The sequence below is a fragment of the Trichosurus vulpecula genome, chromosome 3, assembly GCF_011100635.1.
Source record: "Trichosurus vulpecula isolate mTriVul1 chromosome 3, mTriVul1.pri, whole genome shotgun sequence".
Taxonomy (NCBI): domain Eukaryota; kingdom Metazoa; phylum Chordata; class Mammalia; order Diprotodontia; family Phalangeridae; genus Trichosurus; species Trichosurus vulpecula.
The window spans coordinates 126,763,862-126,789,309 of NC_050575.1; the positions used below are offsets into that span (position 1 = coordinate 126,763,862).

General features: G+C 39.4%; 1 protein-coding gene across 3 annotated transcripts in view; it reads left to right on the forward strand.

Annotated features, from left to right (window-relative positions):
• Window positions 1-25,448, forward strand: part of RABGAP1 (RAB GTPase activating protein 1) — a 217,344-nt gene that overhangs the window by 163,326 nt on the left and 28,570 nt on the right. For all 3 annotated transcript variants that reach the window (XM_036748848.1, XM_036748847.1, XM_036748849.1), the window contains 5 exons: window positions 10,256-10,369; window positions 16,340-16,414; window positions 19,773-19,898; window positions 20,928-21,071; window positions 25,386-25,427. In XM_036748848.1, coding sequence (XP_036604743.1) covers window positions 10,256-10,369; window positions 16,340-16,414; window positions 19,773-19,898; window positions 20,928-21,071; window positions 25,386-25,427 — 501 coding nt within the window. The remainder of the gene's footprint in view (window positions 1-10,255; window positions 10,370-16,339; window positions 16,415-19,772; window positions 19,899-20,927; window positions 21,072-25,385; window positions 25,428-25,448) is intronic.

Below are 25,448 nucleotides of genomic sequence, written 5' to 3' on the forward strand. Positions count from 1 at the left end.
AAATCAAAGAAAAGAGAAAAGGACTTATTTATACAAAAATATTTATTGCAGCCCTTTTTGTGGTAGCAAAGAATTCGAAACTGAGAGGATGCTCCTCAAATGGGCAGCAGCTGTGGTATATGATTGTGATGGGATACTATTGTGCTTGTAAGAAACGACAGGCAGGGTGATTTCAGAAAAACCTGAGATTTATATGAACTTATGGCAAAGTGAAGTGAGCAAAATCAGGAGAACATTATACACAGTAACAGCAATATTGTAACAATGATCAGCTGTGAAAGACTTAGCTATTCTTAACCAGGACAGTGATCCAAGACAATTCCAAAGGACCCATGAGAGCCAATGAACTCTAATTGCAGATTGAAGCATACTTTTTTACTTGTTTTATTTTTTTTGTCTGGGTTTGTTGGTTTTGGCAACATGGCTAATATGGAAATGTGTTTTGAATGACTCCACATGTATTATTGACATCAAATTGCTTGCCTTCTCAAGGAGGGGGAAGATGTGATGGGGAGGGAGAGAATTTGGAACTCAAAATTAAAAAAAATGATTGTTAAAAAAGCTTTACATGTACATGTATATTACATTTAATGAAATAAATAAAAATACTTTTAAAAAACTAAATCTTAAAAAAGATTGCAGGGTTACCTGAAAGCCATAATCAAAAAAAAAAGCACCTAAACCTCATATTTTAAGAAATAAGAAAACTGCCCAGATCTCTTAGAACCAAACGGCAAAGTAAAAAAAGGAAAAATCCAGTCACCTCCTGAAAAAACTCCCAACTGAAAACTCCGAAGAATGTTACAGCTAAAATCCAGAGCTTCCCACTCAAAGAAAAAAATGCTGCAGAAACCAAGAAAAAGTTAAGTACTGAGGAGCCACAGTCAGCATCACCTATGATTTAGCAGCACCACAGTAAAGGGGTAGACAGCTTGTAATACAATATTCCAGAAAGCAGAGGAGATCATCTTAGAGCCAAGAATAACTTACCTAGCAAAACTAAAAATAATCCTATATGGGAAAATGGATTTTTAATGAAACAGAAGGACTTCCAAGCATGAACTTAAAACCTAAAAGTTAAGGGAAACATAAAATGCTAAACACAAAAGGAACATTGATCAAAGGATAAACTGCTTACATTCTAACATGGGAAATTGATAATTGTTTGCACTGAACCATATCACCTATCATCAGGGGTCACAGAAGGAATCTAATTAGAAGTCCTGGGAGTGGTTCTGTTATATCTAGATGATCTTAAAAGATGAATGGAAAGGGAGGGAAAGAAAGAGATGGGGAGGGGTGGAGAAGGAGAATGCTGGAGAAAGTGATCTCATAATCAGAGTTTGTACAATGAGGAGAAGAGATGGGGGGAATGGCTGACACTTGAAGCTCACTCTTATCTGAACTGGTCAGAAGAGAGAAGAACACATACACACAGTTAAGTGCAGAAATACATTTCATGAGGAAAGGGAGAGGAGGGAGAATTAGAGAGATAAGATATTTGTCCTAAGTAAGACAGACCTGGAGGACATACAAAAATATTTTTTAAACAGTTTTTTATTTTATTTTACCTGAACACAAATACAAAATAGAGAAAAGAAACAAAAAACATATCATAAACTTAAATCTTGAAATTTGAATATAAAGTAAGGAAGAAAAAAAAACATGTCATGTGCATAGCAGAACATAGGAGAGGAATCAAAATATGTAACAATAAATTTTCATTTCAAGAAAGCCTATATGATAAATAATACACCTTGTGTTAAGAATTGTCCATCTTTTCTTTGCTTCCTTGTGTTTTCTTCTGTTCTCTGCTGTGCACTTTTTAACTTTGTTCTTTTTCCCCCTCCCCACCCCCGAAGGCTATAATATGATTTAGATATGTTTCTTGATATATACATACACATTCAGCTATACATACACTTATATATACATGCATATGTAGACATACACTTTGCCAGACATACTGTACTCCTGATCTTTGGTTTTTTTAAGTTTGTACATAACTTTTGTTTCCTATCCCTCCTGCCTCCTCTCCTTTACTTCTACCGGCTGTATCGCCTTCCTATTACTTGCCTACCCCCCTCCTCCACCAACCACCCTGCCCTCCTATTACTTGCCTTTTCCCCTCTAAGGATCTCTCCCCTATCCTCCCATTCCCATTAATCTAAACTCCCTTTACCTATTCCCTCATTCTCCCCTCTAAAAATCCCTCCTTTATCCTAATCCCTCCCTTGTCCTCTTCCCCCTACTATACCACTACCGTTTTATTTCTTCTAAATTTAGAAGTTATACTCTTCAAAATACATATGTGTTGTTCCCTCTTAAACCCACTCCTGATGAAAGTAGGTTACCAGAACTACCAGCCCTCTTCCCCCATATAAATCCTCAGTATCTTTTCTTCCTCTTGCACCTCATTTGTATAAAATAGTTACTCTTTTTAGCTGTTTCTAAATGGTTTTACTTTTTGAATTCATATCATAGTCAGGTTTATTCCCCTCTTTCTTATGAACTCAACAATTATTAATAAGAATGTTAGACATACATTTTACATTTTATATCATGTAAAAGGTAAGCAAGCAGTCTGTTCTTATGAATCCCATATAGTCAGTCTTTGGTATGACCTTATGTTTCTCTTGGTTCTTGTATGTCGAATCTTCTATTAAGTTGAGGATTTTTGTTTTGTTTTTGGCAGGGAAATTGGGGTTAAGTGACTTGCCCAAGGTCACACAGCTAGTACATGTGTCAAGTGTCTGGGGCTGGATTTGAACTTAGGTCCTCCTGACTCCAGGGCTGGTGCTCCACTCACTGCACCATCTAGCTGCCCCTTGATGATTTTTTTTAACAAAGTCTTGAAAGTCTGAGGGTTTATCAAATGTCCATTTTTTTTCCATTCAAGATAATACTGAATTTTGAAGGGTGTGATATTTTTGGGTGGCGCCCCAGGTCTTTTGCTCTTCGATATGTAGTGTTCCAGCACCTGCGGTCCTTTAATGTCTCTGCTGCTAGGTCTTGTGTAATTCTAATTGTGGCACCATCATATTTAAATTGTTTTATCCTTGAGCTGGGGGTTCTGGAATTTGACTATGGTATTCCTATGAGCTTTCCTCTTAGGATGTCTTAAGTGATGTGCGATGGATTATTTCTATTTCTAATGCTTCAGGACAATTTTCTTTAATTATTTTTTGGATTATTGTATCAAGATTCTTTTTTTGATCATGACTTTCAGTTACTCCAATTGTTTTTATATTTTCTCTTCTTGATCTGTTCTCCAAATCTGTTGTTTTTCTTATAAGATGTTTCACTTTCTCTTTTTCATTATCTGTGTTTTGTTTAATTATTTCTTGATCTCTTATAATTTCACTGGCTTCGCTTTGCCCAATTCTAATTTTCAAGGTGTCCTTTCCCCCCTTGAGATTCTGGAATCTCCTTTTCTAACTGGTCGATTTTCCTTTCATAACCTTCTTGTTTTTCTTGGATTATTTTTAGGTTTTTTTTTTTTTTAAGTTTTTTCCTCCATCTCTGTCATTTGATTTTTAAAGTCTTTTTTAAGATCTTCTATAAATTCTTTTTGGGCAAGTGACCATTTGATGTTGCTCTTTGGGGGTTTCTTTACCTCAGTATCCTCCTCTGAAGATGAACCCTGGTCATCTCTATTCCCGGAATAGGTTTCTATGGATTCTTTGTCCTTTGCCTGTGCATTTTTTTTTTGTTTGTGGTATTAACTTGATTTTTGTAATCACCTCTAGCCCTGGGGAATGGAAACTGGTGCCTCTTGCCCCAGATCTTCAGTTCTGTCCTCTAGCCTGGAACCAAAGCCAAACCTCCAACCTTCTGTTAGTGCCCACAGCCAAGGGCTTTCTGCCCCACCGCTTCTGCACTCACCTGGCCTGTGGTGGTTCCTTCTCACCCCCACAGCAATTTGAAGCACAGTTGGGTCTGGCATTCCTCGTCAGCTGAGGTTCCCAAAATCTTCCTGGGCTCAAACGCACAGTTTCCCTCACTATCTCGGTGTGAAAAGTTCCAGTGGCTGGGGCCAAGGCAGCCTCTCAAAGCAATAAACCCCAGGGCTTGCCGCTAGTTGTTTAAACAGCTTCCCGGCTTGTGGTTAAAAATGGAACCTATCCTGGAGGTGTTTACTCCTCATGGGGACCAAACCTGGTCCTGGAGTTTTTCTTCACATCTTCTCAAACTGTCCGAGGAAAACCTCAGTTGTGCCCCTATTTTTCTTTGTCTCCATCCACACTTTGTTCACCCTAAGGTGCTATTTCAGCTCTTTTGTGGGGGAAAATCTTGAGAGCTTGGACTTTGCTGACCTACTCTGCCATCTTCCCAGAATCCTCTCCCGAAAATATATTTAACAGATCTTTTTGCAGTATAAAAGAATTAGATGTGATGGAAAACTCCATAAGAAGTGATGAAGAGGGATGGTTTCAGAGAAACTGGGAACACTTCTGTGAGAGAATGCCTTGTGAAATGGGCAGAACTAGGAGAACAGTATATAAACATTTTGTAAAGACAATTTTGAAAGTCTTGGGAACTCTGAGTAGCATAAAGAAAATTCCAGAGGACTACTAATGCCTCCTGATAGAAAAATGAAAGTCTTAGAGTACAGAATGAGAATTTTTTTTGTTGCACGTGGTCAATTTGGAGTTTGTTTTGCTTGACTATGTAATGTTTGTAACAGGGGTGTTTTTGTTTTTTTTTCCCATTCTCAATTGTGAGGATGGGAAGGGAGAGAAGGCAGATTTTTGCTGATTGAGAAAAATAAAATTTAACTTAAAAAATAAGATAGGAGCAAGGGGTGCCAGTGAGCATACAAGGATCACTGACCCTTTAGCAAGGCAAGGGTGGATCCAGGGAACTTTGACTTTATCGAGCCACCAGTAACAGGAATGGAAGTATTGTCTGAAGAAGACACTCATGGCCAGAGCAAAACAATTTATTCTCAATACATGATTGCAGGGGTGGGGCTGGCCATGGAACGACATATACCATTCAAATCAGAGACCCAGACACCCATTTCTTATGTGCTATTGAGGGGATTCTTGTTTAAATGTGGCTTGTGATAGATGGCCTCTGAGGTCTTTTCTAAGTCTGAGATTCTATGATTCTGAACCAAGGGATTTAAAAAAAAAAAAAGGAAACTCAGTTAAAAATAATGCAGATCTTCCTAAATCTTAGCCCAGCACTCTATCCACTAGGTATCATCTACCTGACCTCTTTAAAATTGCTAATTCTGTTTACTCTAAAGCAAATTCAATGTCATACTTAGTTCTTGAAATGAAATGAAGTAGGCTTTTGAACAGGACAATGAGTAGAATCCTCTACTTGTGATTAGAACACTCAGTGTTGAGTCTCAGCTCAGCTACCCATCTTATGGCATCAGTCAACTCAGTTAACCTCACTTAACATTAACTCAGTTTTCTTTGACCAGGGACCATAGCATTTATATTGCCTAACTCACAGAATCACAGTGTCAGAAGGTACCTAAGCACCCATTTCATCCAACCTATCCCTGAACTTCAGAGATATCATGAGGTGAACAGTACTTTATAAACTGTAATCTGCTATAGAAACTATAATTGTAATAGACCAGGAACTACATATATTTTTTACTTATTGTATTTATAACACTATTCACTGAAGTAAGGTATGCCACAGAATAGCAGAGCTGAAATGGATCTTTTAGTAGAACTTAGCAGAATGTGATTATTTCAAAGCTGGAAGAATCTTAAGGATATAGGTAAAAAGGACTCAGCTAGAATAAATGGCAGAGCTGCAGAGGACTGTAGGATAGAGCAGTAGTACATTCAAATCTTAAGAAACCTTAGAGAAAAACACCCGTGTTTCAGATGAGAAAACTAAAGCACAAAGAGAGGTAGTGATTTATGCAAGTTCGCACAGATAGTAAGAAGAGCTGGAACTAGGACTTGGATTTCTTGATTTTGAAAGTCCAGTACTCTGTCCATTTATACCATGTTTGTAGTTTTCTCTCTTGAAAGAATATTTCACTTCAGAAGTTCCTAGTTGCCACCCATCAGCTACTAAGCATGGCACATTTTTAAATCTCACTTCATTCTTTTCTTTATTTTAATGCTCTGGTTTTGTTTCACCTTATTTATGGGTTTTTCAAAAACCAGACTCTAAAATCATCAGGGACAAGATGTTTCTTTTTTTAAGAGAGTAAAATGGAACAAAGAAACAAAACCATCCTGGTGTTTTAATAATGTGATATGTGTAATTCAATATAATTTGGTTTTGTTTTTATTATTACATGATCACATTGAATGCATGTATATATAGGAATCATAAGAAAAGGGATCTTTGTCATTTCAGCCACAGGCTGTTCTAGGAGCACTATTCTTTCCAAGACTGGTTTATTTCTCATGGCATTCCTCCACCGCTTTTTCTTTGAGTCTTACTTCCTTTTTCTTCCTGCCATTCTTAGCTTTCTGTTTTTCAGCCTGAGTTTATGGAAGGGTGTGTATTCAAAAGGGTTTCCTCCTGTTCCCAGTGCCCTGCTAATGCTGAGAAGTTACCCAGCAGGCCAATTCTCACAGCAAGGGATAAAAATAGCCCACGAGAAAAAAAGGTTACACAATGTGGGGCTGCAGGGGTTTGTACTAGCCAGGCATCTTTCAAAGCCAGGATTAGGGGAAGAAAAAACATGGCCCTAACATTATCATTTCCTTAGATTTTTCCCTGCACAAAGTGTTTACCAGCAGCCTTAACAGATGTGTAGTACAGCACCAGGAAACAAACTAGCCTCTCTGTTCCTTTGGTCACGCACACTAAAGAGATATCAGGAGCAGGGCACAGTGAAAATGATGGACTAGAAATTACCTAACCAGTATGAAAAGAGTATAGCCTTGTTGCTTGAGCTGGTAGTTTCAGTTGCCCTTCCTATGTGGAATTTAACCAGTTTAATCTTTAACTTCACTGATAGTTGAAATATTAATACTGATACTCTTAGACTATAAGTTCCATGTGGGCAGGGCCATGTAGAAAGAATATATTAAAACTTGGATGTTAGAGGTGAAAAGGACTTTGGAGAATCCCAGTATTTCCCACATAGTATAACTGGAACCCAGTTAAAAAGACAATCCTTGACCTGAAGAAGATTACAGGCTTACTTATATTTCCCACATTTATACAACCTAGCTTTCAACCATTTGTTAAGCACCTACAGTGTGCCGGGCCCTGTGCTAGACCCTACCAGAGGTAAAATTGAGAAGGCACTTGCGTCCAGTCTGAGGAAATATGTACACTAATAAATAAATAATAAAGATAATTGTTGAGGGAGGGAAGCAGTAGTGGCCATTGGGGGCCAAGAGGGAAGACAGGAAAGATTCATGTAGAAATTGGCACTTGAGCTGAGCTTAAGAGGTGAGGGAATGCAGAAGATGAAAAGGAGCAAAACTAGGGTGGTGGCTGTGTGAGGAGGGATAAGGGAACAGATGGGAAGATGTAGAAGTGGACTTTGACAGTATTTGACACCTGATTGGATATGACAGTGACTCTGAAGTTATAAACCCACCCTACCAGAAAGACAATGGTACCCTTGACCTAGGGAAGTTATTCTAGCTAGTCTGTATTACTTTGCTGTTCCCTGATCTTATTCTGCCCTTTCTCCCCCTTTGTACATTTGCATAGGCCTCAAATGAACATCAATGCTGATTAAGAATCCTTTCCTTCCTTTGAGCTTCAGCTTGAAATGCTACTCTCCTATATAAAGATTTGTGTGAACCTCCATCTACAAGCGATCCCTCCTTCCCCAGTCTCTCATGCCTGCCTGTTTGGCTATGCCTTTGCACTTAGATAGAATGATTCTTGAAGTCAGAAATTGTCATTTTTCATCTTTGCACAGTACCTAGGACTGTGTCGTATGAATAGCAAGTGCTTAGTAAATGTTCATTCATTTAACAAACATTTATAAGTTGAGGGTTTCAGTAAGTTAAAAATTCAGGGCAATACAGAGATAAATAAGATGCAGTTTCTACCCTTAAAAAAGAGAACAATATGAAAGAGGTAGGAAATAAATAAAATTCATATGAGTATAAAGGGCTACTTAACAGCATGTTGAATAATAGATGAAGAATTACACTAAGGGATTTGGGGGTCTCGGGGCTCTTTTACTTCATGTGGTAAATGAAAGAGTCGAAGACATATTAAATTTCTTAAAGAAAGAGTAGCCTATTAAGTCTCATAATTTTCTCTCATCTCTTTGTTCTCTTCATTTCTCTTTGTGTCAGTTAAAGTTAGTTAAAATTTATGTATTCCATTTGTTTACTTATGCCCTGGCTAGGGTATTAATATTTTTTATGTTTTTAAAATTTCTAACAGTCTTAAATAGGTGCACTTCTGAAGACCTTTTTTTCCCTGTTCTTTTATTGCCATTTTGTATCATTGTGTTAAACTGGTATTACTCCCACTTTGCAGATAAGGAGAATGAAACCTTGATTAGCTAAATGACTTGTCATAGATCATAAACCAGTAACTAAAAAAATCCAGAGCTCAAAGCCAGGTCTTTTTGCTTCCAATTTTAGTGTTCTTTTTGTTGTATAATGCTACTTCTCTCTTCACCCTCCTGCTTCTAAATGTATAAATTACCACAGTTATGTCAAGAGTCATATACATAGAAAACATTTGTAAGATACTCAAAATAACTTTGAAAATAAACACAGAAAAATTACCACTTTTACAGATTCTTCTCTGTTTGCCCTACCTTCACATTCATCAGTTTAGATTTTACTGAAAGAAAATCACATGAAATGCCATAGTGTTTTACACTAACCCTGTAAATTAATTCTGAGCCCATAAGAACATTCCTAGGGAAGCTAGTGGAAAGTGTCACCCACCTTAACCCTTTAAAGTTTACAAGCCATTTTCCTCATCACACATGAGGCAGATGTTCCTAGTGTTATCTGTTTTACAGATGAGTAAGCTAAGACTAATGTGAAGTCAGTTCATGTTGGAGCATACTTTTGGGCTGCATTTTAACTGCAGAGTAAAGTTATAAGGGAAGATATATTTTTTCAGAGAGATTGAAAAACAATGAAATGATAAAGTGAAACGTCACATTTCTGAGCTTCAGCAGGCACTTAACACATGACTAGATAGATACATGTGTGCTTGCCTGTATATGTACATAGACACATGCATACACTACGTAAAGGATCAAATGTTAAAGCTACCAAGATGCCCAGTTAATCTTGTGGAGGGATGGCTACTGATGTTTGTTACACTTCAGTTAAAACTTGGGTGGGGATAGCTAACCCTCCCAGAGTTTGACTCCCTTGGCCCAAACAGGAAAATTTCATCTTAATCTTTTCCCGTATCCTGTTTGGCTGAGTCCCTCTGGCATTCAGCACTTCAGTTTCCACGGCAAGCAGATTGCTATCTGTGAACAAATCTTCATTTTTGCCATGTTTGCCTTTAGGACACTCAAGAGTCATCCTTCCCATGTACAGGCTTTGGTATATAGGCCTTGTCCCAAGGGATCACTTAAGCCACTGTGGATCCAGTTGCCCAGCCTCTCCACCCCCAATCCACTGATCTTGGCAACCACAAGCAGTGAGGGAGAACAAACCTTTACTGACGTGAATATGCTGACTATTCACCTCTTCCCTTGAGACGTTAGGTTAGGTTAATTCCTGTGGGGAATCTGTTTTGGAAAGCTCCTTCTCCTTTGTGCAAACCAAAAGGTCACCAGTCCTTTTCTTTTTTAAAAACAGCACTTCCTTGCTGTGGGTATAAAACACAGCACAGTATTGGGCAGGACAGGCATTAATGCTATTTTGATGAAAGGGTTGGTCTATCATAACTTCTGCTGATTCTAGAGCTCTCAGACAGGACACTGGCTGTAAATCATTTGTCATAATCCTTCACTTAAAGAGCTCCAATACCTCATCCTGATGGAGATGAGACCTGGAACTCTCTGCCAATGGGGCGTAAGCTCTAAGTAGTCTTGCTAAGATGGGAAGCCATAAAGGGCCCAGCGATGGATAGTCCAAGGACCAGCCTAGCTACTTTTGGACATTCTCAAAGCAAGAGGACCATAGGTTGAGAAATTTTTCAGCCACTGCATCTCTCCATCCACCAAGTTATAGAGGGATTAAGGTTGGGGGTACTCATACTGATGAAAAACAGTTCCATGAAGCAGCCTCAGAGAGGGCCCACAAATTAGCAATTTGCAAGCCATACCATTTGACTGCTTAATAATGAAAACTTTTTCTGCCTTGTATTTCCACAGGAATCTCCCCAGGACAGTGCTATCACTAGGGATATTAATCGTACATTCCCGGCTCATGACTACTTTAAGGACACAGGAGGAGATGGTCAAGATTCCTTATATAAAATATGCAAGGTAAACAGTTTTTTATTGTTCAGGTACCTCCATCAAAGGTACTTACAAATTGGGACCTCAGTTTCATAACAAATTTTGAGAAATCACAGCACAAATTGTGGTGGAGGATCTCAGGAATACGGATCCAGCTCTTTGGAAATAGTTCTTGATTTTAATCATGAATCTTTAGGTAGCAGTGGAAGCAAAGACAAGAGGAATACCTGTTCAAACTCCTTTTTAAATACAAAAGATTACTAGCAAATTGTCATTTTTTTCCCTCTGTGATGTGTAAATACCTTGTCTTACTAGAGCATTTCAGGATTCAAGTTGTTCCCTGCTCCACTTCTACATTTAGAAATCTTCCTGAATTTCAAAAAATTTAAAGCAGAAAGAGATCTTAGGGATCATCAAGGTCAGCACCTCTTCAGATGAGGAAACTGAGGCTCAGCAAGGTAAAGTGACAGCATGAAGGTGTAATTGGCTAATGCCTGCTGCCAGTCCTCACTCCATTCCTGGCCTTCTTGACAGCCAGCTTGGTGTTGCCCTCCCACCCCACTCACAGTTCTGAAATCACAATCAAGTCCATCCTGCCACTGTTACTAGAAAGGATATAGCTGGCGTCCCTGTAACTTTCCAAACCAAAATGCCCTTCCCTGGCCACCACTGTCTTATTCATGTTGTCTTCTCCTATTAGAATGTCAGCTTCTTGAGAACAAGAACTATCTTTGCTTTTGTATTTGTATCCCCTGAACTTAGCAAAGTGCTAGCTAGCCCCAGGTAAGCACTAAATAAATGATTTTTTATTCATTCATTGCCCAAGGTAAGACAGCTTTTAAATAGCATAATAGATATTCAAAGCCCTCTGTCTTGATTAATACCCAGAGCTTTTTCCAGTAGATGATGAATTCTTAAATCTTTTATGCTTCAGAAGCTTCACTTTTATTGACAGGTTATGAACTCCTTTGAAATGATTGTTGTCTTTCTAGGTGTGTTAATTTAGCACCTTTACCAAATATGTGGTAAATCATTGAGCCTTCATTATGTTCCAGGCTTTGTGCTAAGTCCCAAAGATACAAAGAGGGGTAAAAACAGTCTCTGCACTCAAGGAACTTATAGTCTAATGGGGGAGACAAATAAACAGGTAGATACTTACAAATATAAATAAATAAGTACAAATGCAAATGGCAGTAAATGTTTATTTCTATAAAATGTCAAACAGCGAAATAGGATAATAGTATATTAAATTACAACAATTTGTTAAGAGTTTTGGGCACATTACCTTTTTTGTTGCAGTGAGTTTTATACTCTGTACTTTACATTTGAATCCATTTCCTGCAACATGTAAGGCTGGGAACGAAGCAGAGGTTTTCAGTATTCCCAAAACCAGGGAGAGTCTCATTTTGGTGCTTTTTTATTCTTTTCTTCAGTTAGTTAGCAAGCTGTTAGTAGGCATCTTCTATGTGCTATGCACTATGGAGCAGCCAGGTAAAATAGGAATATTGTACTTTGGTTAGGGAGGCCAGGTGGTACGGCGGATAGATTGCCAGTCCTACAGATCCAGCCTTTAACCTCTATTTGCCTCAGTTTGTCTCATCTACAAAATGGAGGAAATAATAGCACCTACCTTCCAGGGTTGTTGTGAGGATGAAATGAAATAATGATTGTAAAGCACTTTGCATGGTGCCTGGCACATCAGAAGCACTACGTAAATGTTAGCTATTATTAGTAGTATTTATCGTTATCATCCCCTCCTCATCTCACATCACCTAGATGCCTTCTTCCACCATCTCCTCCTTCACCCCCATCTCTCATGAAGTCAGCCCTTCTCCTTGCCAAGGCAGCCCCCTCTCTGTGTACCATTAATCTCATTCCATGTCACATTCTCCAGCACACTGTCCCCTTTATCACCCTCACTTTCCCACGTATCTTCGATCCATCTCCCTGGCTGCTGACTACTTCTCTATTTACAAATATCCTCTTGCTCTCCCATCCTCAAAAACCCCACACCTGACCTACCCATCTCCATTAGCTGTTATCCCATATTTCTCCTCCTTTTTTGTGGCTAAACTACTTTAGGAGGCCATCTACAAAAATGCCTCCTCTTTTTCTCCTCTCACTTTCCTCTTAACTCTCAACAGTCTGTCTTCTGACCTCATCATTAAACCAAAATTGCTGTTTCCAAAGTTACTGATGCTTTCCTAATTGCCAAATCTAGTGACCTTTTCTCAGTTCTCATTCTTTTTGAACTCTGTAGCCTTTGACACCGGCATTCAACCTCTTCTTGTAATACTTTCTTCTCTCTAGATTTTCATGACACTATTCTCTCCTAGTTCTCCTTCTTCCTACTTCACCGCTTTTTCTTAGTCTCTTGCTGGTTCCTGATCCATTTCGGTCTTAGGGCAAACTAGATGGCACAGTGGATAGAACACTGGGCTTTGGAATAAGGAAGACTCATCTTCCTGAGTTCAGATCCAGCCTTGGACATTTACTAGCTGTGTGACCCTGGACAAGTCACTTAACCCTGTTTGCTTCAGTTCCTCACCTATAAAATGAGCTGGAGAAGGAAATGGCAAACCGCTCCACTGTCTTTGCCAAGAAAACCCCAAATGGGGTGACAAAGAGTCAGACACAAGTGAAAACAACTAAACAACAACAAACCATGGGTGTCCTGAGGGCCTTTTCCTGGACCCTCTTCTCTTCTCTTTTAGTCTCCGACCTCATCAGTTCATGTGGATTCAATTATCATCTTTCCGTTGATGATTCTCATTATCTACTTATCCAGCCCTAACTTCTGCTGATTTTTAGTCTTGCATCACTTGTTTACCTATTGGACATCTCAAATTGGATGTCTAGTGGACATCTTAAACTTAACATGATTAAAACTGAGCTCATCGGGGCAGCTAGGTGGCACAGTGAATAGAGCACCGGCCCTGGAGTCAGGAGGACCTGAGTTCAAATCCTGCCTCAGACACTTGACATACTTACTAGCTGTGTGACCTTGGGTAAGTCACTTAACCCTGATTGCCCTGCCTTCCCCCCTCAAAAAAAAAACAAAACCTAAAAAAAAAAAAAACCTGAGCTCATCTTTCCTCCTAAACCTTCCCCTCTTCCTAATTTCCCTGTTACTCTTGAGGGTACCACTATCCTCCCAGTCACCAAGGCTCACAACCTCGGTGTACCTAGTTGTCATCCTCAACTCCTCACTCTCTTGTCCCTCCCGCCCCTCCCACATTCAGTCTGTTGCCAAATCATGTCAATTGTAATATCTCTTAAATGTGCCTCCTTCTCTCCTCCGACATGGCCACCATCTTGATACAGGCCTTCATCACCTCATGCCTGAACTGTGCAATAACCTGCTCTTGGTCTGCCTGCTCCAAGTCTTTCCCTACTCCAGTCCATCCTCCACTAAGCTGTCAAAATGTGATCTTAATGTCATTCCCCTACTGAATAAACTCCAGTGGTTCCCTATCCCTACAGAGATCCCTACAGGATCAAATGTAAAATCTTCTATTTGGTTTTCACAACTCTTCATAACCTACCCACCCCCCCCCAACCTTTCTAGTCTTCTTATACCTTACATCCCCTCCACCTCCCAGCCCCCATGTACTTTGCAATTCATCAGTGACATTGGTCTCTTGTTCCTCAAACAAGACATTCCATCTCCTGACCCTAGGGATTTTCTCTGGCTGTCCCTCCTGCCAGAAATGTTCTCCTTCCTCATCACCACTTCCTGGTTTCCTTCAAATCCCAGCTAAAATTTCACCTTCTACAGGAAGCTTTTCCAGATCCCCCTTGATTCTAGTGAATTCTCTCTGTTGATTATTTCCTATTTATCCTGCATATATGACTTGTACATAGTTTGTATGTTCTGTCTTCTCCATTAGACCTCGTTTCTTGAGAGCAAAGACTGTCTTTTACCATTCTTTGTAAACTTCACCACTTAGCACAGTACCTGGCATATAGTATGCAATTAATAAATGCTTATTTACAGACTGACTGATAAGCACACACGAGATGTCCAAGCAAAGTACCACAAGAAAGGTGAGAAGGGAGAGGTACTTTCCAGTCAAGGAAGATTTCATGGGCAAGATGGTGCCTGCTCTGAACCTCGAAGGAAGGGGATGGATATCAGTAAATAACGAAAAAATTTATCAGGGTCCTTTTAAATGCTGAATTGTTTGATGCAAACTGTTGTGTTACATGTATTCAAACTAGAGTTTCTTTTACTTTTAATCTCTTCATCACATGCTTAAGATTGTCATTTCTATCATACTCTTCTTTTCAATCACTTTAAGCCAATCTTCTTTTTCCTCTCTCTTGTACTGTTACACAGTTATCAATTCTGTGGCCACTTTTCCAGAAAAAGGATTATTAAGAATTCACCAACAAAGAAATAAAAACATTAAAGCTTCACATGAATTGATATTGTCCTTTGTTAGCATACAGACTCAGTTCCTCCTGTTGTACATCATCAGATTGATCAATAAGGCCACTTCGTATAGAGAAAAAAATACTGGATTTGGAGTGAGACACTCAGTGTCTGTTCTCTCCTATTGCATTGTAAATACCTTGAACCTAAGGATTGTTGCCATTTTTCACATTTGTATATTCAGCATCTGACACATAATGGCTTCATACATGGTAAACTGAGGCAAATTCAATTCATTCCACATTTATTAAGCACCCACTGGGTGTAAGTCACAGAGTTCTAGCTAGGAATACAGAGACAAAAATGAAACAGCCTCTACATTCAGTGAGTTCACATTTTATAGGGGAAATACAAAATATGCACACAAGTAAATAAATATGAAGTACAATTTAAGTCATTTCAAGGAGGAGAGAGTGCTAATAGTGGGTGATCAGGAAAAGCCTCAGGTAGGAGTTGAATGTGAGATTAAGACTTATATTACACTACCTTAGTGCTGTTGTGAGAAAAGTGCTTCTAAACCGCAAAGCACCAAATCAGGAGGCAGACATTTGATTTTTGAGCAATTCAGTATTAAGTATTTAATACATAACTCCTAAATTTATATAACCAGATTATGAAAAATTTAGTCTGAACCTCTGGAAGTACAATTAGGATGTAATAGAAAAAAACCGTGTATGCAATTTAATCACGTGTTAAACTTTCAAACCCAATTGAGTTTTTCTTAAAACTAATTTTATTTTATTAGCACTGTCATCAAACAATGAATCTCATGCTGGGACATCTAAAATCCAGACATAGTCATACATTTGCTTTATTGGAATTGGAAGGATCTAGATAAGGAACCTAAGTGGAAAAACAAAAAGGAAGGGATAAAGGGGAGCCTCCTTAAAAACGAATTTACTAAACAGGAAAAAACCATCTCAAATCTATATGAAATTCCCCTTTCTGCCAGAGCTGACATGAAAACTCAAAAAAAAAATTAATAAAGCCTTGAAAAGTAGCTGAAAAGGCCAAAAAAGCCAAAGAGTGAACCCTGAGAAATGCTGGGTGTCTATGTACTTTAGAAGAAAAGGATCTGAGAAGATGGGTAGGAAAGAGTGACAGCCAGTCAAACCTTCAAATATGATGTTTTCAGAAAAATCACTCTCATCAAAAAATGTATTACTATGGGAGTCTTAGGTATGGCTGTGCCCCTCCCGCCACTCAGAGGAAGAAAACTAAATCAGCTTTACCAAGCTTCTCTATCTCTGGTGCGTGATGTTTGATACTCATTGGCTCTTAGTGAACTGGGCAGGAATAGGGCTATGGTCCATGCTAGATCTAATTAGCTGTGATCCTTTTGTGAGGAATCTTTTCCTTTGACTAGACTGAATTTCCTCATCTGTAAAATAATGTTATTGGATTGCACAACATCTCAGGGTCCTCCCAGCTCTGACTGACACTTTGTGTCCTTCCCCTGCTGCCCATTCTCTTCAGCCAGCTGCTTTGCTCACAGGCAGGTCCGGTTGCTTTCCTTGATATGTGGGTGATTTGGCATATTAAAATCTGTGTTCTTTTTCCAGGCCTATTCTGTATATGATGAAGAGATCGGCTACTGCCAGGGCCAGTCGTTCCTTGCTGCTGTGTTACTTCTGCATGTAGGTGACCAGAGTGATTCTCCATTCCAACACACAGCGCATTCATTCACAACCATTTATTAAGTACTGATTATTTAATAACTCATTTAAAGTCCAGGAAGAGATGCAAAGGTAGCTAAGCCTTCTGATCTTATGGAACTTACAATCTAACAGGAGTGAGAAAATAGATGTGGTGAGGTGGATAGATACAGGCTCAGTGGATAGAGAGCCAGGCCCAGCATTGAGAAGCTCTGAGTTCAGATTCAGCCTCAGACACTAGCTGTGTAACCCTAAGTAAGTCGCTTTACTCTTCTTGGCTTCCATTTCTTCTTTTGTAAAGTAGAGATAATAATAGCACCTGCCTCCTAGGATTGTTATCAAGACCAAATGTGATACTGATTGTCAAGCCCTTAGCACAGTTTCTGGTGCACGGTAAGTACTATATAAATATTAGCTATTATGATACCCTGATGACCAAAACTAACCATTAATTGTAATACAAAATATGGTATGATAAAAGCATAAGAAAGGTATAAAATACCTTGCAAAGATAAATCATTTCTGACTGGGAACACAAGGAAAGACTTCCTGCAAGAAGAAATGTTTGATCTGGGGCTTGAAAGATGAGTAGGACTTCGAAAGGCACAGATTTAGGAGAGTTGGGAAGTATACTCTAGGCATGGAATGGCATGACTAAGAACATAGGAGAGGGTTTGATGTGTGCGTGGTATAGAAAGCACCCCAGATTGTCACCTATGTGATGGAGAGTAGTGTTGGATGAAGCTGAAAAAGTAGAGAGGCACCAGATTTCATAGGGCCTTGAATGGCAGACTGAATTTAGCAGACACAGTGCACCCTAATAAACTTAGTCTGGTTTTGTACTTCTAGGTGATTTTGTCTTGAATTTGGCAGAAGTGGACGGTATCTGTTTCATACCACTGTCGGTAAAGTTCTCCATAAAATTCACTTACATAATCACTTCTATGTAGGCAAGGGGAACTTTGTGAGCACTACAAAGGGAAGGCAGCCAGGAAATCTGTTTGAACCCTGTCTTTATGACTGTGAGCCTCTGGCACTTAAAAAGGGAAAGAAGAGTGATAGCCACAGGAAATGGCAAGGACATAACATTTAGAACTAGAAGGATCCTTAGAGCTCATATAATCCCAACTCTTCACTTTACAAAAGAGGTAACTGAGGCTGAAAGAGAAGGAGTGACTTGTCCAGGGTCACATACAGCTCAGAAGTAGCAAGAGCCAGGATTCAAATTCAGCTCATCTGACTCCCAGTCTTGTATTCTTTCCTGCCCTTCCCAGCTTTACATTTGTCATCAGATTTCATAAGATTATCTTGATTGATTTGTTCTTAGCATTGGGCCTCATAACAGTAATCATGGGCCCTTTATGAAACAGGTGCATAGTTAGCTCCCTCACCATAATTCATGGGCTGCAATTATTGAAATCTCTGGAAAGTTGCTGGTGCTTGCCATGTTGGCTGTATGGAGGCTGGCAGCTCTCTTGCAGTGTCATCACTTAAAATGTTGCCAATCCTGAGTTTATTGAGGCAGAGTATATCACCTTCCTCTGCCTTTGGAATTCTTATCCTTCTCACATCCCGCCTCTCCAGAAACTCTTCCCTGATCCTCCATATCAGCCTTCCTGCTTTACCTCATATAGCCCATCATTCTGTTCCTCTGTAATAAAAGCACCTGCTGGATCCTCATTTGATTTTCACAAAGCATTCTATATTGTGTGTTTCACAATGGCTCTCTGAGCTTAGGGAGTTTGTCTTATCTAAGCTTTGAACCTCCTCCCATTCATGCCAAGAACAGTGCACGCAGTATAGATGTTTAATAAGTGTTTGTTGAATGATCAGTGATTCACATAGAAATATCATACTAGGTCAGGCATCTGTCTCCAACCCTAGTTTATGAGGAGCAGGGTACCGTAGAAAGAGCACTAGACTTAAAGTCTAGAGATCTGGGTTCAAGTTTCTCCTTTCCCACTTGGTAGCCATTTGAAAATGTCCAAGTCAAAATGTTTCTACTCTAATTCTTAGTTTTCTCATCTGCTAAAAGGAGAGAATACGTTTCCCCAGTCTATCTCTCAAGATTGTTTGGGGGTTTTTATGTGTTTTTTAAAATGTGAAGAACCATGTAAGTGTGAACTATTGTTATTAACATCATTAGACTTTGTGTAACAGTGTGGGCCCTTTATAAAGGATAGATGTGCCCTCTAAATATACACTCCACATAATAATCCAATAGAAGTCTTTTAGGTATTACTTTACCTAACCCTTCTTGAACATATTTCCAATATTTTCCTTATTCATCTTCTGCTACCTTCCCCCCTTTTTTTGAGAGATTGATACTGCAATAATATGGAGTCCTAAATGTAAAATTTCTAGTGCTTTAAAACAACAACAACTAGGTATTTTGCCAGGTTCACAGGCAAGTATTTTTCCTTCACATTCTGGAGTATATACATAAATGTTGACATTTATAAAAAAAAGTCAAGTGAGATTTTTGTAGGAGTTTAATTACAGTCTAATTGTCATTCATTAGTAAGGCAAGTAATTTCTACGTAGTTATGTCTTTTCTGCTCAGTGGAGAGGAGAGTTAACATTTTTGACAGTAAGGAAACTTCAGTGGATGAGATGCCTAATGTGATGAGGGACAGCTCAGCATAAAAGGAAAAATACTAGATCAGGAATCCAGAGACTGAGGTTCTAGTTCCAATTTTGCTATTGTTTTGTTCTTTTTAGATTTTTGGTTTTTTGGTGAGGCAGTTGGGGTTAAGTGACTTGCCCAGGGTCACACAGCTTGTGTCAAGTGTCTGAGATTCGATTTGACCTCAGGGCCTCCTGACTCCAGGGTCAGTGCTCTAGTCACTGTACCACTTAGCTGTCCCTGTTTAGTTCTTTAAATCTCTGTAGAATATGCCTTAAGCAAGTCAGTTCTGTTTTCTGGACCTCAGTTCCCCCTCCATAAAATGGAAGATGTGAATTTAAATGGAAAATATAAAGTCCCTTTCTGCCCTGGTATTCTTTTGAGTTGATTAGTTTTAAAATGACAAATTCTGCTCTCCGTGTCTTAACCTCATTCAAACAGATGAACAGAAAAAACATAGAATTAACAAAATATTGCTAGCTGTTCACAGCATTGGGGTTTAATGTTGCCTCTTTGCCTGAGTTTAAAGAAGAGACGCTTGTTTTCTCTTGTCAGATCTGACACAAGATGGGAAATGTAAATGCAGATCTTTGTTGTTGTCTGCCTCTCTGCATCCTGCCATCCAGATGAGGACCTGGAGGCATGAGCTTCATATATTGGAAAGAAGAAAAACTGCTGCAAAATCTGTTTTCTTGTTTATCTTTTCTTTAATAGATGCCTGAGGAACAGGCTTTCAGTGTTCTGGTCAAAATCATGTTTGACTATGGACTCAGGGAACTTTTCAAGCAAAACTTTGAAGATTTGCACTGCAAGTTTTACCAGTTGGAGCGCCTCATGCAGGTACAGGGTCAGACTGCATTTTAGAAATGATAATGCTGCTGTGCTTTTTCCCAGGCAGACCACATGGTGCCTACAGTGTAATACTCAGTCCAGAGCAAATCCAGAGGAGAGCAGCCAGGATCTGAAAGGGACTGGAGCCCATGCTCTACAGATCCCCGTGTTGTACAGATAGCAGGCAGTCCTGACTGTAAAAGGGTGAATGAAAAGGAAAACTTCCTGAACTCAGAGAACAGAACTAGAAACAACAATTGGAAGTTACAGAAGGGCACAATATAAGGCTTAAACTTGCAGATTACTAGAGATATCGAACAATGAAATGAGCTGCATTTATTTATAGTGAGTGCCTCATCCCTAAATGTTTTCTGTCAGAGGATAATCACTTTTTTATGAGACACTTAGGAGTTGGACTGAATGACCTATAGGGTCCTTCTAGCTCTTAAGTTTCTATAATTTGGGTGGGGGGAAGAGCCATGAGAGGATTTTAATTTTGACATTCACATCCACATGAAGTTATTTTTTCTTTTAGTAGCTTTTCTGCATGCTAATGGTACAAAAGTTAGTTAATAAGGTATGACCCTGATGTTCTTTTTCATAAACATCCCAAAGGTCAAATGATGTTCAGAGTACTTTATCACAACAAAATCAATCAAGAAATGTTGTTCACAGAGTTCTTTGCTTTTTCTTATGGTTCTTATACTAGAAATAAGACCAGCTTTTCCAAATATATTCTAACCTGGTAGGGAAAATTAATTTCTCAAGTATTTGTCATTATTTGGGAGGGATTCTTTCTTTTTGTTTAGAGCAGGTTCATAAATTGAATAGTAAGAGAATTGGCTTAGCTCCAATTGAATTCCAGATGCTATATTTTCTTCTCAGTGATTGCTCTTGCTGCTTTGAAGGGAAAAAAAAAGACAGAGAACTCTCACAAGTATGTGACTTTATTGTCTTCTTCCTGGAAGATTTCAGAGTGTTCAGAGTGTGAGACAACAGCTACATTTATCCCAAAAACTAATTAGTTTGCCATTTCAGGAATACATTCCCGACCTGTACAACCACTTCTTGGATATAAGCCTTGAAGCACATATGTATGCTTCCCAGTGGTTTCTTACACTCTTCACTGCGAAATTCCCTCTCTACATGGTCTTCCATATAATTGACCTGCTATTGTGTGAGGTACGTATCAGTGACCACCCAACTTTGCCTGTGTTTTTCAGTCGTCTTCTCACCATTTCAAACATGGTTATCTTCTTCCTAACTGTTATTCAGAGCTGGCAAATTGAGGTGTAGCATTATAATTCCCCTGTGCCAAATATCCCCATTTTACAAATAACCTTAAGAAAAATCACTTTATTTCTATAAGCTCCAAAATTCTTAGAGATTAGACTAGCTGATCTCTTCCAGTTCAGATATTCTGTAATTGTGTGACTTGTCTAAGATCTCTAAGTTAGTATTTGCAGAACTAACATCTTAAACCAGGGCTAAGTCTGCCAGTGCTCCCTCTCCACCTTCCTGCCAGGGCCACATACAGTGCACTGTCCTAGGCCCCATATTGAGAAAGGCTGTGGAGCAGACAGAAATGAGTAAGATGTGCTTGGAATAAATCCAGTAGGGGAGATAAAAAAAATGTATAAGATCATAGGAATCTTAGTGAAAGGGATCTTATATACCATTTTGTCCAACTCCCTCATTTTACAGATGCTAAAACTAAGGCCCAGGGAAGAGAAGTCAGAGAGTCTGAATGCTTACCATGCACCAGGGCCTGTGCTAATCGTTGGGGACAGAAAGAAAGGCAAAAACAGTCTGCTTCAAGGGGCTTACACAACCCTGTGACTACAAATCCTGGGAATATAGAGAAAGGCAAAACCGAAACGTACTCTCAAGGAACTCATGGTCTGGAGGAGACAACATGTAAACAATTATGTACAAGCAAATATACGGGGTATATTGGAGATAATACCAGAGGAAAGGCACTGGCTTCCCTAGCGTGACCAGGAAAAGCTGCAGAAGATGGATTTTAAGTGGCCCTTGAAGGAAGACAAGGAAGCTAGGAGGTAGAGAAAAGGAGGGAAAGTGGTGCAGATGTAGGGAATAGCTAGTGAAAAGGCGTGAGCTTGGGGCATAGAGTGTTGTGTACAGGGAACAGAAAGAATGTCACTGAATCAGAGTATGTGGAAGTGAGTAGAGCATAAAGGTAGGAGGGAGCATGGTTGTGAAGAGCTTTAAAACTTAAACAAGATTTTATATTTGATCCTAGAGGTGATAGGGAACCATTCAATAAACATTTATTAAGCACTAGTGTATATGCCAGGCACTGTGTTAATTAGTGAAGGTACAAAGGCAAAAGACAGCCCATGCCTTTGAGGATCTCATAATCTAATGAGGGAACATAGCCCCTAAAAAATGGGGAGTAACCAGTAAGGTGCATGTTGACCTGCAGCTATGAAGAATGATAAACTTTCTGCACTGGGCCACCTCCTTAAACAGAGGGTCTGGGAGGATCTCCACTATCTACCCTCCACCCTTCTAGTCAGAGGGAGGGAGGGTTCTCAGGGCCAGGGAGTAATGAGGAGTAAGTTTCAGAGTAACAGAAGAGTTACTAGAGACACGGGTGAAAACCAGGCACATCAGCTGGGTAGAAGATGAGGGAACCACTGGTGTTTATTGACTAGCTGAGTCACATGAGCTAGGCTTTAGGAAGATCATTTTGATATCTAAATGGAAGATGAACTGGACAGAGAGAGACTGGAGACTGAACACAAGGAGACCAACTAAGAGGCTCTTGCAGGATGTAGGTATGAGGTGTCAAAGGCCTTCACCAGGCTGGTAGCTGTATCAGAGGTGAGAAAGGGGTGTATTCAAGAGAAGTTTTGAAGGACTTGGCAACAGATTTGATATGTGGAACAAATGCAAGTCAGGAGTTGGTGAGGATGACACCTAGGTTACAAACAGGGGTGAAAGGGAAATTCAGAAGGGAGGGTTTGGAGTTAGTTCTCTTTTGGACACTTTTGAGTTTAAGATCCAGTTTGAGATGGCCAACAGGAAAAAAGGTGATACAGGATTGGGGAGGAGGAGAGAATTTTGGAATGAATGAGTAAATCTGAGAAACACTGACATTGAGATTATAATTTAATCCATGGGAGCTAATGAGATCACCAGATGAAATAGTTTAGAGGGAAAAGAGAAGAAAAGGCCATTGGATTTGGCCGTGAAGGGATCATTGGTAACTTTAGAGAGAGTGGGTTTTAGTTGAATGATGAGGCTAGAAACCTGACTGTTGAAGATTTAGAATCAGTTGGGAAAGGGAAGGGATGGATGAGAGGGGAAGGACAAAGAGGGAGGGGAGGCACTTATTATTGGTAACTTTTCCAAGGAGTTTGGCCATGAAAAGGAGGAGAGATATAGGACAATGATTAGCAGTGGGATGCTAACAATAGGATGATCGAACCAAGTGAGGGGTTTTTAAGGATGGTGGAGACAGAAGTGTGTTTATAGACCGGGAAGCAGCCTAATAGCTGTGTTTTAGGAAAACAACCAGTAGACAGGAAGAGAGTGAAGTTTAGTGATAGTGTGAAGATGATAGAGGAAGCAATCTGCTGGAGATGACAGAATAGAATGGATTAAAGGCTAAGAGTAGAGGAGTTTGCCTTGGCAAGAAGAAGGGCCATCTCCTCATATGACACAGATGAAGAAGAAGATAATGAGGGAAGATATTTGAGTAAGGTGGGGTGAGGAGGGGAGAAGAGGGAGCTCTAGGCTAATGGTGCATGTTTTGCCTGAGATCACATAGAAAAAGCCAAAACTCCCAAGACCCAGACTCCCTAGTCTAGTGCTTCTTTCCACTACAGTACACTGACTTCTGCTTTGGACTCTGCTAGATCCCAGGGGATGATAAAGAAAATGAGACATTTTTTATCATCAAGGAATTTACAATCTAGTGTCTGAAGGGGTAGAAATTGAGATGTTCCTAAATAAATGAAATGTAAATTAGAATATGTAAATGTGTAAGAGCGTTATGAGTTCAGATGAGGGAGAAGTCCTTTCCAGATGGTGGGATCAGTAAAAGTTTCATAAAGGAGCCTTGAAAGATAGGTTGGATATCAGCAAAGTGAAGAGAATGGCAGAAGGTGTTCTTGGTATAGGGAACAACGCAAGCAAAGTCAAAGGAATTTCCTAGTCTCTCTTACTCAGTGATCCACATAAATTTGTCAGTTTCCCGTTATACTCAGAGAGGGAGTGGGACAAAGCCATTCAGGTGGAAAGGTAGGTGTAGAAAAGAATACTATTATAAGGAAAGAGGAGAAAAGAGGAAGGTTTGTACACATGTAGGCCTTAAACAAAGTGGTTTCTTAACCACCACATGGATCTGATTGAAAGGCTATGTGGTATCCTGGAATGACCAGTAAATTTATAATGAAAAGATTTGAATTTCAATCTTAGCTCTAACAGTAGCTTTGTGCTTCTTGGGTGAGTCACTTTCTTCCTCTTGATCTCAGTTTCCTCATCTTTAAAATATACAGATGAATTCTAAGTTCCCTTACTCCTACAAAAGTCTGATGGTCTGTTTGCTACTCTGTAACATCAGGATCATATTCACCTAAAAGAACTTTTGGCAGGAAAAGGCTTTATAAAAACTGGTAACAGTTATGGAAATTTTGGTTTTTAGTTTCCTGATTTTTTAATATCTTATTTTCATATCATGGTCCTGGCCAAATAATGAATCCTCATAATGAGTCCTCCCTTGTGACAAAATGCCAGATAACACCAACAATCACGGTAAATTCTGGCTATTACATTAGGAGCCAAAAACTTGTTTCATGTTTCCTGAGAGAAGACAGTACACTAAAGACCACTTCCACTAAGCCCTTACTCTGCCTTGCCCCACAGGACAAAACAAAGAACAATGGGGAGAAGTTATGGAGAGGCAGTTCAGTAGCTTTCCCAGTCTTGAAGGTCATTCAGCAGAGAATAACTGGCCACTTGTCAGGGATGTTGTAGAGGGGATTTCTCTTCAGGTGTGGGTTGGATGCTAGAGAACCTCAGAGAGCTCCTCCACCCCAGAGGTTCTATGATTTCAGCTCATGGGGATAAGAAAGGGTTGTTTGAACAAAGCATTAAAGTCTTTGCAAGATATCAGTAAGTTTTAACGTACTTCACAACATAACAAATAGAGTCTATAAAATTTCTATTTTGAATCATGTAGTTCCATTTAGGAAATTAGCCTTAGGGAATCATGTGAGAGTGGTATAAGAGGCATCCTTTCTCAGGAAAACATGAGATGGCAACAGTTCAAATGGATTGTCAGCACAGAGCATTGAACCTATCCTTTCCCCAAAGATTCTGTTCTCTGGTTTAGTTAATGGTTCCTAGGATTTAGAGAGGAGAGGATGTTGGAGATCACTTTTTCAAACATCAAATTAAGTTTTTATGAAGCAAATAGGATAACCAGACTCAAGTATTAAAATTGTTCATTTTGTCCCTCTTCTTTAGGGAATAAGTGTTATTTTTAACGTTGCCCTTGGTTTATTAAAGGTAAGGTTTTCTGACAAACTT